Below are 16,629 nucleotides of genomic sequence, written 5' to 3' on the forward strand. Positions count from 1 at the left end.
TTTATATTTAAAACGCCGTTTCCGGACTAGAAATGGAACGTCCTTCAAAATCTTGACTTTCAAACCCATAAAGTCCAAATCCGCATTGTATGAGTTATATAGGATGGTGTCCCGAATCTTTTTAGATGAAAAGTCAATAATGATCTCACGAGGCAACTGTCGCTTTGTTGCATATTTTGAAGAAGCCCGACGGACCTCCAAAATGGCGCTTTTAACCTCTTCTTTAGTCGTCCTCGCGGGTGTCGCCAGTAATTCCGAGACCAAATCCCACAGATCCTCATTTTCCTCCTCTTTCACGTTTTGGAGACGCAAAATTGTCTGCGTTCGTTCCACCTGTAGCCCGATCAGCTGGTTCTCCACCAACTTCAGGTCCTTTTTTGTAGCCTTCACAAGTGACGCACTTTCCAGAGCAGACTTTTCTGCCCCCCCCCCGCTGCTGCCTTAATGGTTTTCACCTCGCTTTCAATTAAGCCCACCCTTTGATCAGTTTCGTTCAGCTTGTCAACAAAGGGTTTTATAGCTTCCACCACCGCCCTGCGTACCAACTCTTCGAGCGACTCCCCCTTCTGCAAGGTAGCCGAGATTGACTTACTGAGAGCGGGACTTTGCCTCTTTGCTGCCATTTGGGGGGGGGGGGCGCCAACAAAATTCTGGAACTCAACGAAGGGGAAGAGCGAGTCTTCTTCAGATCAACCTCTCCTTCACAAACGCTTGTAGAACAGAAGGGATTCGCTTGTTTACAGGCTTCCGCCTGTTTCTTTTACTTGCCGTTTCTCGTTGCCCGGCGGCACTCGAGGCGCCGCGCACATCTGCCGGCCTCCATAGGGACAAACGGGCAATTCCCCCCCCCGCATTGATTTCGGGGAGTTCTTCCCACCGCGTCCCGGACCCTGGCTCCCTCCCTGGGAGTCCTGGGGGCTAATCCTTGCGGGTCAGCCGCCCGGTCAGGGTGCCCGGTCGTTTCCTCCCAGACCAGCCGAGAGGAGCGTCCGGCATGGCTGAGAAAACGAAACCGAATCAAGGTGATGCCACTATTCAAGGGCACAGAGGAGATGGCATTAGGGCTGCGAGTTCAGTGCACGCAGGATCAACCCTTATGCAAAATGTCCCCCGATTTCTGAAAGCAAACACTCTTTTAAAAACAATTTAAGGCATACTTTTACAAGAATTTCATTTTGATGATGTGCAAGGAGAAATAATACCTTCTGTTTAAATGAATGATAAAAATAAGGTGTGGGGAGGACACATTTCAGTGGTGCTCTAGATTGTTGCACACATTTCACAGCACCTGCAAATGGAGAACCACCACCACCCTTAGAGGACGCTCGGGGTGCGTCTGCGCAAGTTGCTGCTCCAAGCATGCCTTCCAATCGGCACAGCCCGAGCAGGGATTCATACAGAGGTGGTTCCTTCTGCTACCAAATCCACATACGGCCAGTCTTTTCATTTCCACTAAACCCATCTTTATTGCTGTCAATTTTGCTATTGCGTTTTCGGGCTTGACAAACGTTTTTAAAAACACTCTTTTAACATTTTGGTTTCCATCACGTCTTAAGAGTGTGGGTGTCTATTGCTTGTTGTTCTGGGTCCAAGATGGAAAACATCAAGCAGATTAACACATTGAGAGCTTATTTAGCAGGATCTGGCCAGCCGTGCGTGTTCAGAGATGCTAAGGTGGTGGGGGCAGGGGAGACTGAAGCTAAGAGACAGGCTACAAGTGACGCCTGACGCAGGTTGGACACTTGTCAGCTTCCCTCAAGTTTTGATGGGAAACGTAGGCATCCTGTTCTTGCAGCTGTAATGGAGAGCCAAGCTACAAAACCAGGACGCCTACATTTCCCATCAAAACTTGAGGGAAGCTGACAAGTGTCCAACCTGTGTTGTGTTGTCACTTGTAGCTTGGCTCTAAGATTGCTGGCTGCAGCTGCTATCCTCCAAGCCGGGCATCGGTTCCTCTAGCTGTGGCAGCTGGAGTCTCAGCCAGCAAGGGTCTTTCCCTCAACTCTGCTGCACTTTCAAGTTGGAGATGCCAGAAAACGAATCCAGGACCTCTGAGCGTGCACAGCAGCCTGACAGCTGCACCATGCTGCCTCCCTCCAAATAAGGTATTGGCTTATTGGCTTCATACTGGTTCAGATCTATGGTCTGTTGGCCCAGCATTATCGACTCCAACTGGCAGTGGCTCTCCGGGGTCTCGGGCAGAGAAAGGTCTCTTTCAGCACCTGCTACGAAAGGTCTATGGGTAGATTGCAGAGGGGTTTGCCTAGGAGGCCAGTGCTCAAAGTGGCCAGATCAGGGCTTTTTTTCAGCAGGAACGCGGTGGAACGGAGTTCCGGAACCTCTTGAAAATGGTCACATGGCCGGTGGCCCCACCCCCTGATCTCCAGACAGAGGGGAGTTTAGATTGCCCTCCGCGCTGGTGCGCGGAGGGCAATCTCAATTCCCCTCTGTCTGGAGATCAGGGGGCGGGGCCACCGGCCATGTGACCATTTAATCCAAGGGCAACCCACTGAGTTCCACCACCTCTTTTCCCAGAAAAAAAGCCCTGGGCCAGATGCACTCTGCTGTAGCTCCTTTCAGCAGAAGGAAACCTTTGCACAGTGGCACAGTCATTTGGGGGTGGGAGCCCAGGACCCTGGTTCAGGGGTTCAAACCCCCCCCCCCAAGGTTGCAGCTTTGCATTTAAAGTGTACATTCATGATAATCGTTCCACAGAACATGCAGAACAGAAATGTTCAGAGCATCTTTCATAAAGGGATGACTACTGCAGTAGACCGGAACACTACAGGAGAACACTTTTATCTTGGGACAGGATTGGAGACGCTTGCAATGCTTATTGGAGGCACCATCTTGCTTGTGATTCTACTTTCCACATTGGTTAGAGTATCCCTTGCCTTAGAGAGTTTGCTGGTTACGTAAACCAAGTCCAATTGCATTGTTCTTTAGGTATTTTATGGTGCCTGGTCGCACTGTTTCTATATTCTGTAATTGCCTTTCTTGCGGAGACTGAAGGCACGAGTATAAACAGAGTCTAAATTGTATAGTGGAACAAGCATGGGGTGGCGAAGACTGCCACACACCAGCATCAGGGAGACGAGTTTGAATCCCTGCTCTACCATGGAAGCTTGCTGGGTGATGTTGAATCATTCAGTACTCTTAGCCTAGCCCACCTCACAGAGTCGTTGCAAGGATGAAAGGGAAGGATGGGAAATGGGAACCCATCCTAGAGAAAAGTGGGGTAAGCCAGTTGTTCAAATACCTATCCTGAATATTTCCATCCTGTTCTTCCTTGTGAGAGATGCACGGTTCTCTTCCTTCCCCATTTTATTCTCACGACCACCCTGTGAGGTGGGCTAGACTGGATGTGTATGATTGGGCCACCCCTACCAAGCGTCATAGCCCCCACACCACACTGCCTGCTTTATAGACCAGTCAGTTGGCGGCCCATCAAACATGTAAGCATCTGCCAACGCTGGCCATCCCTGGACCAATGAAGCTGCCTCGCTACAAATCCATTGCCAATTTCGGGGTCAAGAAGAGAAAGAGCTTTCCACTTACCCAAGACGCTCTAACTGGAGATGCCAGGAACTGAAGGCAGCCTCCTTCTGCAAGCCAAACAGACGCTCGGATTTATGCAGAAGCCCCCTCCCCATTCTTTAACGTGACTGCTATTGTGCTTTTCTTTCATAGCAGACCTCAAGGTGGCATAAATGGGGGGTGGGTGGGCAGGATCCTATCCAGGCAGAACCCATAACAACAGGCACATAGCACCAGCAAGCCTGCTGCATCATGTGCCTAGTAGTGTGGGGGCGGGGAGGGGGCTTCCAGCCTGAGAGAATACCAGTTAAGCTATGGATTCCCAGACACGTCTATGGTCGAGCACCCAAGTTTTCCTAGATGGAAAATGGGCATCAGGCAAAAGTAGTTCCAAAACAGGCGGAGATCGTTTTGATACTCCACTTTCCAGGTTATGTTAGTGGCACACAATAATTTTTCTTCATTAAAAAAGAAGTTATTATTTTGTACTATGGATCCCAAAAAACTCTTCTAAGTACCTGCCAGAGAGATTAGAGCAGAAGTTCCTGTTTTTTGGAGCCTGGGGGCATCATGGGAAATCTGACACAGGTGGTGGGCGCAACCACAAAACGGTTGCCGCAGCGGAGTGAGGTGAGGCAGCTCTCCTACATTATAGAGAGCAGCTCTGTTTAACAGGATGTCTTGCATACGCGCGCACACACAGTGATGCAGTGAAGATCCTTGTGCTGTGGCAACAACAGGTGCTGAAGCAACTTTTTAAAAACCTGCACAGCCAATTGAATTTCCAATGGCCATTCAATAGCCTTGCTGGGCAGAAGCCCCGCCCACTTTCTTAAAAATACAGGGCATGCACCAGAAAAAGTGTTGGCGGCTGCCAGGGGGCCCAGGGATACCACGTTGGGGATCCCTGGAAGAGTGTCAGACTAGGATGTGAGTGAGCTGGGTCTGAACCCACTTCCACTTCGGTTTGGAGGCTCTTTGGGCCACTCACACATGGCCAGCTGCAACTACCTCACAGGGTTGTTGTGAGAATAAAGAGAAAAAACCCAGTGTCAGCTGCTTTGAATCCCCCCAAGGGTAGAAAGGCAAAGCATAAATGAAGTAAATAAAGTTTTGAGTGTTATATTTTTTAATCCGCTAATTTTTATTTTGAGTTCTAGTAGGAAAAGTGGACTATAAATGAAAATATCTCCCAACAAAGGCTCTTTTTATTCTGTAGTTGCAAAATAGTAAAGAGTCCAGTAGCACCTTTAAAACTAACCAACTTTGTTATAGTGTAAGCTTTCAAGAACTACAGCTCTCTTCATCAGATGTATCTGACGAAGAGCTGTGGTTCTCGAAAGCTTATGCTACAATAAAGTCAGTCTTAAAGGTGCTACTGGACTTTACTATTTTGCAACTACAGACTAACATGGCTAACTCCTCTGGAATTCCCCCCAAATAGTTTTAGCATAATGAATAAAAAGAGCCTTTGTTGGGAGATATTTTCATTTATAGTCCACTTTTCCTACTAGAACTCAAAATAAAAATTAGCCACCCTAAACCTTTCTCAGGCATTCTTTCCCCCTCTAAATCTTGCCACCCACAGAAAACAACACAGAAATGACAGCCCCCCCCCCCCGCCCCAGAGCCCGGTTCCGAAAAGCCAGAGTGCAGCTCCCAGTTTTAAATACGTAATAATTGCTTTGTGTCGCACTTAACCACCGTAACAGCAGCAACGCATTTGGAATTTTGTTTTTATTAAAAAGATTTACAAAATAGTGTTAACAGGTTCACAGCTGCTATGTACAATGTCTACATACATTTATTATTATTATTATTATGTACTGTGTTAAACAGCCCACAGGGAAGTGGTGGGGAAGATGGCTGGGTAGGGCATAAGAGAACCTGTGGCATCCGTGGAGGGGAGAGTTAGTTGTCGAAAGGCTGGCTTCAGGAAACGCCAGCCTTCAGGCAACCAGAGGAAGAACAAATTTCAGGCTGCATAGCCAACAAGCTTCACGCGCTGGGTGAAGTGTCAAGGAGTGCATCAAAAAACTGGGAGTTCCTTGCATGCAGGGAACTTTCTTCCAGAGGGAAGGCAGGGGCCAGGCTCCCTCCAACACAGAAGTCTTTGCCCCCTCGCCAAACAACAATTCCCTGAACTCCCAGGGTGGCACAAACCACAGGACAGCGGAGCCAGGATGAAAACCAACTTGCATTTGTAGTGTGGGCACCCTTGCAGGGAAGCCCAAGCAGGGTGTTCTTTATTCCAGCTCCCAAAATTGTACTTAACATGATAGCAAAGAGACGATGCCGATGAAGACGGAGCGAGAGGAAGAAACCGTCACCCAACGCCAAGGCCAAGGAGTCTCGCTGCGGATCTCTGTCTGAACCCAACTCTGGGTAAGAGTTACCCAACTTCTGGCTGAGATCCGCAGCAGAAAGCAATACAAAGAGAACTAGGGCCCCTGGGACGTACTGTAAGAGGAGAGGAATTGTAGACCCCCTTTCAACTCACGGCTGGGCTTGGAAGGGCAAAGGCTGTCCCATGCAGTCCAGGGCAGTGAGGGGCCCCTGCTTCCACAAGTCTTTACACACACACTTACACACACACACACACACACCCCGCTGCTCACAATTACCCCCTACTGCGATTCCACACAAACCACAGATTCCAGGTCAAACGGCTAGATAAGATGGGTTATGTGAATTCCTCTCCCTCCCCCCGCCCCCCCCACGGCAAGGCATGCCATCTGTTCTGACCGCCATTTTGAGAAACATCACACGGTTGTGGGCCAAACAGACTCGGAGACCAAGGAGGGAGCCCTCGTATTAAACATCCGCATGGGAAGGGGTTGAAAGCGCACATGGAATATGCCTGTTTGAAACATGCAGCTGAGCAGATCTGGCTGCAGTCTGAGATGCAGGGGGGGGCAGGATCCGTGAAGCTCACAGGCAAAACTCACGCCCAGGAGCAAGCGCACGGATGCGTCTGCTGCCTCCTTTTCCTCAAGGGCGCAGTAGCCCCCGCTCCCCAATTACACGTCGTTCCAGTCCTATGGATGTTGGGGGCCCTTGCACATCTTGAGCTCCTCCAATGCACATGAGGAAAAACTAGAGAGGTTTTGGATCTGGAGGGGCAAATGCCCTTAAAGAGGGAACGCCTTCCAAAGTGCCAGTTAGGAACAAGCCGCAGTAGGCACTGCCCCTGACCCTGGGAAGCTGAAGGCAACGAGCAAGCAACCAGGGGAAACAATGAGGGTTGGAAAAAATTGCTTGGAAGGGCGGTGACCATGGAGGGGGGGGCCCTCTTGAGAAAATGCAAGAGGAAAGGGGTTTGTCCTCCATCACTGGGGTGCAGGTGCCTCTGGCGGGTGAGCTGCCCCTTTAGCAGCAGCCAAGAACATGAATTGGGGGGTGAGGTAGAGAAGATGGAGACTCATTTCTTTTTAGGAGAGACAAGCTTTGTCTTCCCACTCTCCGTAGAAGTTAACGCAGCCCCCCGCTTTCCTGTGAATTCTGATGGACTCTTAAGCTAGACCTTTTCACCCACCCACTGCTGAAATCGCCATCGGGGTCAAACCTTAGCAGTGGCCATTCCAGCTCCAGGGCGGAACACCACGCCTGCCTTTCTTGCACCTGGTGCTTCACTAAGAAACAAGCCAGAAGAACCACCCTGGGGTAGTCCATGAGGATTATTCCCCCACCCAGCTCTCTGGCATCCAATCCCACGGTGGGTAAGCTGCTTTGCAGCTCTCTCTCGCCTTTGGTGGTTTGACAGCCCCCAGTCAACTTGCACCCCCCCCCTTGAGATAGGTCCAGTAACCAACATCCACATGCCTGAGGTTTCCACCTGCTACGCAGTTCTGAGAAGCTGGCTTCTCTGCCCTTCTGCAGAAACATCCCCCAGCCACAGACCGGCAAAATTAAATTAGAAACTTTCTTTTCATGTCCATAAATAAAAACGGGGAAGAAGAAATAGTGCTCTTGAGCGCACTTGTGAGCTGGGCCCACACACTCGGTCCCAGCCCATGTGCTCAGAGAGGGCAGGTGCCCTTTTGCTGTGCCACCAAGTGGCTCCCCCCTCCTGATGCCCAGGAGTCCTGCGAACCCAGAGGAGGAAAGCAGAGATATGCCCGCTGCAGGATCACAGGCGGGCAAGCTCTGGAGACTTTTATTGCACTGCGCCAAAGCGGTGAAGGAAAAGCCACGGGCAGGTCCTCATCGCTTAACTTTTGCATCTTCTTTGATCTTCCAGATCATCAGCTCCATGCAGGCTCGGGCATCCTCGCTGGAGTCGTGACCTTCCACTGGCAAAAATGAGAAAGGGAAGTCAGCCGCCGCTCAGCTGGGGCGAGCAACAGAGAACTCAAGGGGAGCAGGTTTGCAAATTCAAAGTAAAGAGGCATACAGCACTGCATAGCAGCAACCCTGCTCAAAGTGAAGAAGTGGTGATCTTGCTGTCACTGCAGACTAGCTCTCTGACACGGCCTTGAGAGAGGGGAGTCTCATGCAGTCCTTTAGTATGTGGGCTTGGGCTGCCATTAGTGTGCGAAACCAGGACAGGCAAGCACAACAGACTCCTTCACAACTCAGTAAGCGGGGGGGGGGGAGTGGTCACACAAGACAGAAGAATATTTTCTGCTTGTGTCTACCCCCTCCAGCATCCTGAAGCCTTAATTTTAAGGAAAAACCACTTTTAAAGCACCCACATCCATGGCATCCATAGCATGATCATGTGTGGGAAAATGGAATGCTTTCTGACAAAGGTAACAGGGTTCTAATTTTAATGGCCTGTAAAAAATGTAGGCAGTTTTCTTTGCCTTCCCCCATTGTTCCTCCCCCTTTATTCCTCCTCCCCGTTGGATATGATGAACTCTCTTTAGTTCACTGCTCTCCAATTGTGAAATCCAAGTTAGTGGATCCTCATTTTCCAGTTGTGAAATCCAGTTTAGGGGATGTATCATACTGTTTTTATTTCGTTTGCCTTGAACTGCAAAACCTAGTTTTATCATTCTACTCATTGTATGTACAAGTACTACACTGGCCTTGAAGTCAGTGCTTTCCTATAAAAGATCAGCGTCAAACCTCCTCAGCAATGAATGAAGAACAGACAAACCACCTAAGGCACCCCAGAATCCTGGGAAGAAGGGGGAGCCAGATGGGGATTCGGACCAACTTTTTCATGAGAACAAAGTGCCACATGGAGCTTTTTAAAGTTTAAGAATGGGAGATGCCACGATGCTGCTGAACAGCCCCCGCCTCCTCCGCTTCCCCAAATCTCACCACTGTCCTGGATGATACGCTTGAGGTAGTCGGCCATCAAGGTGCGGAGGGCCCGTTTGTAAGGCAAGCCCAGCCGATGGGGAAAGACGACGGCTGTGTCCACCACCGTGTCGTGGAGGAGCTGCCAGAAGGAAGGCAAAACCACCCGAGTCATTTCTACAGCACAAAGCCTACCTGGGTTTTCAAGGCCAGTAACATTTGGAAGAGGCATGGAGTTGGAAGGGCTACCCGGCCATCCAAGGGGCGGCCGATTTCTTCAGGCTGAAAGGGCAGATTTTAGCCAGCCCAAGGGTGTCCGACAACCCGCCTCCCCCCGGTGACACTGTCCACGTTCTCTGCCTGGAGCACCCAGACAGGCCAAGGCAGGGGCCCTCTTCCTACTACCTTTAGTGCAAATAAGTCACTCTCCAAACTGTGGCCTATGAGGATGGTGTCCGCACTGAACATGTTCAAAAGAACTGCCTGGACGTCTCGCAGCGTTATCGTCACGTTCTCCAGATCCGCCTCTGTCACACCCGAGAATCTGCCAGGAGAAAGTTGGTACTGAAGGGAGGGCAGGAACTTTCATACTCCTGCTTGTGACACACTCGGTGCAACTGCAAGATGCTTTGTGATGAGCAGGGGTGGCGTGTTTTGGTCCCCATGAGAATACTGGTCTTGGAGCAGGTTTATAAAGTCCAAATTTCAACATCCAAGGTATGCTCAAGAAGGTTTACGTTCAGGTTGGATCAAAATTATTAATGACCAGCCAGCAGTGGAACCCAACCCACCCACCTTTTCCCCCTGCACAAGACCCCAAAAGACCATTAACAGCAACTCATACAAGCACACAGTAGGCAGCCTCCCCTGTGGAATGGCACTTGGGGCTCACAAAAGGTATTTCTCATGGCATGCAGCTCGGAAACCTTCCTGATACTTCAGTGCTTGCCACTGGCCTGCTTCGGGTCTCAACTGCTCAGTGCTACACCAAGCCGCTTGAGGCTCAATTAAGGCACCCCTGGGCCCTTACCTGGTGTTATAGTCCACCACTCTGCGGTCTGGCTTGACAAAGGTGTCATAAACAACTTTCAGGTCCGAGTTGATCACGGTGACTCGGGTCAGCTCCAGGCCTTGCTTGGTGTAACACTACAAAAGCCAAGGGGCGAGAGTCATGGCAATTGTCTTCTGGAGGGAGAGAGAGCTGCTCTCCCCAGACAAACTGCTGCAATTGAATGTTTCTAAATTGACGGTTAAGTACAGGGCTTTTTTCCAGCTGGAACGTGGGGGAACGGAGTTCCGGAACCTCTTGAAAATGGCCACATGGCTGGTGGCTCCGCCCCCTGATCTCCAGACAGAGGGGAGTTGAGATTGCCCACTGCACCGCGGCACGGAGGGCAATCTAAACTCCCCTCTGTCTGGAGATCAGGGGGCGGGGCCACCAGCCATGTGACCATTTTCTCCGAGGGCAACCCACTGAGTTCCACCACCTCTTTTCCCAGAAAAAAAGCCCTGGTTAAGTATAAGGCTATATTTCACCATTCAGAGCAGCACAAGTTATTTAAAAACAGTGAGTCTTGACACAAAACCACCAACAGTAAAAAGACAGCAAGAGTGTACTGTAACTTTAAAAAAAACTAGTCTGGTAGTTCTTATTGAAGACAAAGATGGACTCTTGCTAAAGTTGTTCCAAAGCTTAAGCGTGAAGTTCTTGCAATGAGGGTTCATGGAGCCGGGCTACATCTCCTGACAAGTAGCCCACCGGCCAACAGGGGGAGAAAAGCAGGGCCCCGAGGCACATGGAGCTGCGTTTCACAGATGGAACGCCAGTCCCTCGACTGACTCTTACCTATAAGGCCATAATAGGTCCAGGGACCAGGTTTTAGACCTCCTCCTCCTGCACAAACCTGCCAGGATAAGTTAAGATCTACAGCCCAGAACCCTTTGCATATATGTCTCCCCCTGACGTCCCTATAAGGTAGAGCTTTTTAGGTTGTGAGAAAGCTTTGTCTGGCAACTAGACTCCTGAGTGTTACATGAGAACATTTTTGTTCACCCAAGCTGTTAATCCCACCCCACTCCACCCAAAATTGGTTGTATAAATTGGTCTGATTGATTTTCACTTTATACTGCTCCTCTGTTCGGTTCTTGTCATTTGGTGTGTGTGTGTGTGTGTGTGTGTGTGTTTTTAAGCTGCACTTAAAACAGTTTTTCCACTTGCCAAGAAGGATAGCTTCAATGCAGGACTTTACATTCTATACCCCGTTTTTATTTATTGCTTTTACTTAGGCATGGAAACGGCCCACGGAGCACTGTGCACAGAGTGCTCAAATGAGGAAACTGGCAGGCAGCTGCGGGTGGCGCAACAAGGTTTGGTGTGCCCACCTCTCCCCATCAGACATACTTTGCACCAGTCAGAGCAAAAGCCAGGAAAGCAAAACCACACAGGTTTTCTAGAAGCCTTTTTAAAAACGTATTTTGCTTATAACCAGCCTCTCTTGCACCCTGGAGCTCAAGGGCACCACACCCTGTTCGCTCCAGCCAGATGCCAAGCAGATCCAGACCTGCTTAAAACTTTCCAGACAAATGGCTCCGTAACATCCCAGGTGCCTGGGGAACAGAGGTCAGGTGCTCCAAAGAGCTACAGTGTGTGCACCACAGACTCAGGTGTGAAAAACGTGGAGTAGGCAAGTGCAGCATTCATCACAGGCTTGCCCTCCCGCAGCCTTCCAGCCTAAGCCTAAGCCGTGGCACTCACCATTTCGCAGTCTAAGGCATAGATGCCTGGATAGCCCTCTGCACTGGGCAGCTTCTCAAACGTCTTCACAAAGCCCATCAGATTCTCTTTCCGGCCATCTTGGACATGTTGCTTAAGACAAAAAACAAAGTGAGCCACTCTGTGCTCTAAGCTCCATCAGCCACACAAAGAGAGATGGATGGGGATGAGGACCTCGGCCTGTGGCACCCTCCCTGTAGAACTTTCTGCCACATGAAGTCAAGTTAACTGGATCTTCAAAAGGCCGATCCAAAGCCTTTTTTTTGTCCACAAAGATCCATTTTAAGGACTGGACCCTGATCGCATCTTGAGGTCCTTTCTAGGTCAGGACCAAAGAGGGGAAAGGCGTACAGTTCAACAGGCTCAGGACAGCTGTAGTTGCCTTTTCCACCTGAAACAGCTGTTGGTGCAAGAGTCCGAGGAGGACTTAGGGAAGGAAAAAGCAAATAAACCATGTGCAGATTGGGGAGTGGATGGGGAACGAAGACGCATTCAAAGAATGCATCCCCTTCTCCTTGCAAGGGGACTGGCCTACTGAGGCCACCAGCGTCCCCTGCCTTAAACTAAGCTGATGGAAAATCAGGCAAGGATAGCATCGAACTGAATAAAGACTGATGGCACTCTAGGGTGGTTTGTTTTTTGGTTCATTACTGCAGACAGACTGGTGCCAATCAATCAGTTTCCTAGGCAATGGGGGTTGGGCTTTCTGCAGCCCTTCTGCTGACCTGGAAATGACCTTCTTCTGACCCAGAAGTGGTGATTTGCTGGCCCAGATGTGACATTTTCACGAACCAAAAATGAACTTGTTTGTGAACTGGGGCAGGTTCATGAAAGTTCGTGGTTCGTGAAACGTGGCAAACCATGAACCGCATGGTTCATTTTTTTTCTGGTTCATGCCCACCTCTACTCTGTACTAAAAAAAAATAAGGATTTCTTTTTATATTAACTGTATATGGTACAAAAATCTGTATATCAGGTTATTTAGCTCAATATCTTAAATGTTATATAAATCACTCGTTTTGTGTTAAAAGTTTACATTCTGTGAATGTTGAAAAAATTTAAAAAATAAAAAATAAAGAGTTATAAAGGGGAGTGCCCCAGTCCCTACCCTCTGAGGAAGAGGGGGTTCCACTGGATTGGATGGAAGGGGGCATACAGCCTCCCCATCATGCTTTGCACATACACAGAGGACCCAGGTTCCTGCCCCTGCAAGTGCTATGACAAAGCCCTGGGATGGCAAGGCTGGGAGCTGGAGCCAACAGAGCAGGACCAGAGGGGCAATGGCCTCACCCCGCACAAGGCTTTGCGACACTCACTTTTGCGACCTGGCAGCCTGGTGAACCCACCACTCCCGAGCAACAGCTGTAGTGTGTCTCCCAGCCACCGGGCACTGAAAAAACGAGAAACACAAGGTGAAGAAATACCCAGCACCCTTGCAAGCAAGCAATCCACTCGGGCCAAGAGTCTGAGGAGTGTGCATGGATCCCAACCCCGTTCGGCCAAGCCCAGAGTCCCAATCACCACCCGCCCCCCGAGAGCTGGCATAGTTTGAGTGTCAGACGAAGAGATCTGGTGGGATCAGCTAACCCATCTTTGTGATGAAGCCTGCTGGGCAAGCACGGGCCAATCACTCACTCTCTCTCAGCCTATCCTACCTCACAGGGTTGTTAAGGATAAAATGGAGATCAAGGTATGCCACCCTGCGTTCCTGAGGGTGGGATACGAATTGCACTATTAAGATAGGCCCTCTTAGCATCTGCAGGCCTTTTTGGGCAGCAGTCTCATAACTGTGGAACAATCTCCTCAGGGAGGTGTGCCTGGCCCCTCTTGCTCTCTAGCTTCAGGATGCAGCCGAGGGCTGGTTTATTTAGGACCGCGTTTTAACAGTGTTTTTAACTGCTGTTTTTGATTTTATGTTATAAGCCGCTTTGAGCACTTTTGGAGGAAAGGCCACTAATAAGTATTTTAAATAAATAAATCCAGGAAGGACCGGCTTGCATTTTAAACTGCGAGAATGAAGGTCGATTGCATCACCTCCTTCAAGTGGCAGCGCACGTGAGCTTTTCCACACGCAATCCCCACAACTAGGGTAGGCTTCAGAGCCAAGCAGGAACTCGAAGCCAGGTTTTCCTGGCCCCCGAACTTTAAAAGCTTCTCCCAGCGTGCAAACCAAGGTCAACGAAAAGCCAGCCAGGCCACTCATGATGCACATTACCCCTTTGCTTGCGCAGCCTCCCCCAGTGGTGGACACACTCCTCCTTACGGACACAGTTCCCAGCGGGCGTCACCATGTACTCTGTTCCACAGCGGCAGCAAACTCTGCAGGAACCTTCAAGTACATAAAATGGGGGTCGAAGGGTAAACATTCAGGCTCCACCCAAGCTTTCACCTCAGATTTTCTTTTCCTCCCTTCTTTGGGAAGCTACTCTCATGATGGAACAAATCCAGGTCCTTTCTTGCAGTTTTCATTTTGCAGAAAACATGGTAAGCACCAACAAGAAAGAAAGTGCAACTGTTTAAAGCATTCTGAATTCTGCACCATTGTGCCACCTTGTGGTACAACCGAGAACTGCAGCACAGATCTGGAGGCAAAATGAAGGGCGGTTCAGGTGGGTAGCTGTGTTGGTCTGTAGTAGAAGAGCAAGGTTTGGGTCCTGTAGCACCTTAAAGACCAACTAGATTTCCAGGGTGTGACCTTTCGAGATTCAGAGCTCCCTTCATCAGAAATCCTGCAAATCTAGTCGGTCTTTAAGATGCTTTAGGATCTAGATCTTGCTCTGAAACGAAGCACACAGGGAACTGCTGTTCACCCTGACAAAGCAGATTTCCTCAATATTTTTGGGGGGGGGGAGGGAGGAATGCCAGGAGAGATGTGTGCTATCAACACCAAGCATTACACACCAAGCATTGCTAACTAAAGACAAGGCATGGCTCTACGCAGCTCCTCCCTGCCTGTTGCTCCTACCAGAAATGTTCTCAAGTGAGAGGGACTCCACACAAACTACCTTCAAGCAACAGTACCCACTCAGGTTTGTCACCTCTGATCTCACAGCACGAAGGCACAAAACTAACACCTCAATGGCCGCTGGGCCCCCAAGCCCAATATAATCTACTTCAACCACCTGTGACTTCCCCGGGGTCTCCGACTCAGAAAGGTGTTTCTTAAGACCTGCTAATGGGGAGGTGTAAGAGATCAGACCGGGGCCTTCTGCGCTCTGCCACTGAGCTACGGTCATTCAGCAGGAGCTGTATTATACCGTCAGGCTATGGCTCCATCCTGGCCAGGAGTCCTTACTGATGGCTCTTTAAGGACTAAGGCAGAGAAAGATCTTCTCCAAGGCGTGCCACTCCACGTGCACGGGACCTTCTCCAGGTCGAGCACGTGTGAACCCAGCATGGACTTCTGGGTAATGACAGTGAGTCTGGCCACTGGCCCATCTAGCGGTGTGCTCTCTGCACAGACAGTGATGGCTCCCAAGAGTACGGAACATAGACCGCCCCAGCATCAAAGGCCCCTGGCCTGGAGATGCTAGGGCTCCAACCGAGGGATCTTGGCTCCTCTAACACCCCCCACTTGAACCTGAGAACCAGGACTCCACAGGCCTCACGCTTTGGCTTCCCTACTTCCTTGCAACGCTTCCTTCCCTGGGGAATTCTCTGCCTCGCCCCATCTGCTGCAAGCCTAAGAGAAAGAGCCTCGATCTGGGAGGTCCCCAGTTTGAATTTCACCTCAGCCTCATGCTCACTAGGCCAGCTGCTTTCTCTCTGCCTTAGTCCCTCCACTTTCAACAAAGGTATAACTCCAGCCTACCTTATGGGGCTGTTGTCAGAATTGGAACGTAACATACACAAAGAGCTCCTTCAACCTGGAGTGGCTGTAGCACAGTGGTTAAGAGGCTGAGCCGCCAATCATCACTCTGCTGGTTCAAATCCCACTCCTGCCATGTGCTCAGCAGGCAGCCTTGGGTAAGCCACTCCTCTCACACCCAGCTGCCCAGCTGTAATGTGGGGATAATAATACTGACTTTGTTCACCGCTCTGAGTGTGGCACTGTCCAGAAGGGTGGTGTATAAAAGCATACTGTTGTTATTGCTGTTATTGTTGCTATTATTATTATTACTACTAGTACGACTACTACTATTATTATTCCATTTCTGCAGCAGCCTCAAGACATGAGGGCCCTGTGAACGCTGCCATGAAATTCTGCACCAGGGTTGGTTATCCAAAACCTAGGAGCCACATAAATTAGGCACATCTGCCTTGCCACTGATATTCCGCAGAATTTTGTTCTGCAGTTTGGAATTCTCCATTTCCCCCTTACAGAATTTCCTCTGGTTGTGGAAAGACCTGTGCTGAAAATAAAAAATATTCAACCACTGAAGGACTTATTCAGTTACCCCAAACCCACCAGCTTTGCTAGCATGCTTACAAGTCTGTGTTGCCAAACATGAGGGCTATAACCTTGTCTTCCTGTTTCTGAACAGGAAAAATTCCCAGGCAGTTGAGTTCTATGCATCCCTCCCACGTACTCGAGCTCCCATGAACTACGGCTCTGAGCAGTCCTCAAGTTTCCAGTCCTCATGAGAGCTGTCTCCTTCTATTTAATTATATTTCTCAAGTTTTCCAGAGGTAGGAAGGCTTCTAAACATCCAACAAGTCCTCCAGACCAACATACCCTCGTGCAGTTGTTCAAGTTAAAGGATGAGAAAATCCACACACACAGTCATGTGACCTGCCACCACAATCATACGTTTCCCAGGCTGGCCCAAGAGCCCTTACTATCAGCTGCTTTCTTATCTTCCGCTGTGAATACGATGGCTCGGCCGGCCTTCTCAGGGCATGGCATTGGGTAGCCGTTCTCTTTCAGCTGTTCCTCAGTCATCAGGTATTCCTTGAGCCTCCGGTATAAGGCAGGTCCTGAAGATGAGAAGGGAAAAGAGATATGGAATTGGTAGGGACTCCTGCAGAGACACAAGCCACAGGACCGTGCCAAACAAGACCAGGCTGCCACAAACTTCCAGCCTTCTGATTTCTTAGTAGAATATTCCTAGGCAGCTTCAGCATCTGGGACT

General features: G+C 49.8%; 1 protein-coding gene across 1 annotated transcript in view; it reads right to left on the reverse strand.

Annotated features, from left to right (window-relative positions):
- Window positions 1–5,268: 5,268 nt before the first annotated feature.
- The window catches only part of REXO1 (RNA exonuclease 1 homolog), a 37,218-nt gene continuing 25,857 nt past the window's right edge, over window positions 5,269–16,629 (reverse strand). Inside the window, exons 9-16 of the mRNA XM_054981233.1 lie at window positions 16,337–16,474; window positions 13,773–13,886; window positions 12,874–12,947; window positions 11,540–11,650; window positions 9,815–9,930; window positions 9,190–9,328; window positions 8,806–8,926; window positions 5,269–7,829 (exon numbers count right to left, since the gene is read on the reverse strand). Coding sequence (XP_054837208.1) covers window positions 7,741–7,829; window positions 8,806–8,926; window positions 9,190–9,328; window positions 9,815–9,930; window positions 11,540–11,650; window positions 12,874–12,947; window positions 13,773–13,886; window positions 16,337–16,474 — 902 coding nt within the window. The 3' untranslated portion in view covers window positions 5,269–7,740. The remainder of the gene's footprint in view (window positions 7,830–8,805; window positions 8,927–9,189; window positions 9,329–9,814; window positions 9,931–11,539; window positions 11,651–12,873; window positions 12,948–13,772; window positions 13,887–16,336; window positions 16,475–16,629) is intronic.

This window comes from Eublepharis macularius, chromosome 5 (genome assembly GCF_028583425.1).
Source record: "Eublepharis macularius isolate TG4126 chromosome 5, MPM_Emac_v1.0, whole genome shotgun sequence".
Lineage (NCBI taxonomy): Eukaryota > Metazoa > Chordata > Lepidosauria > Squamata > Eublepharidae > Eublepharis > Eublepharis macularius.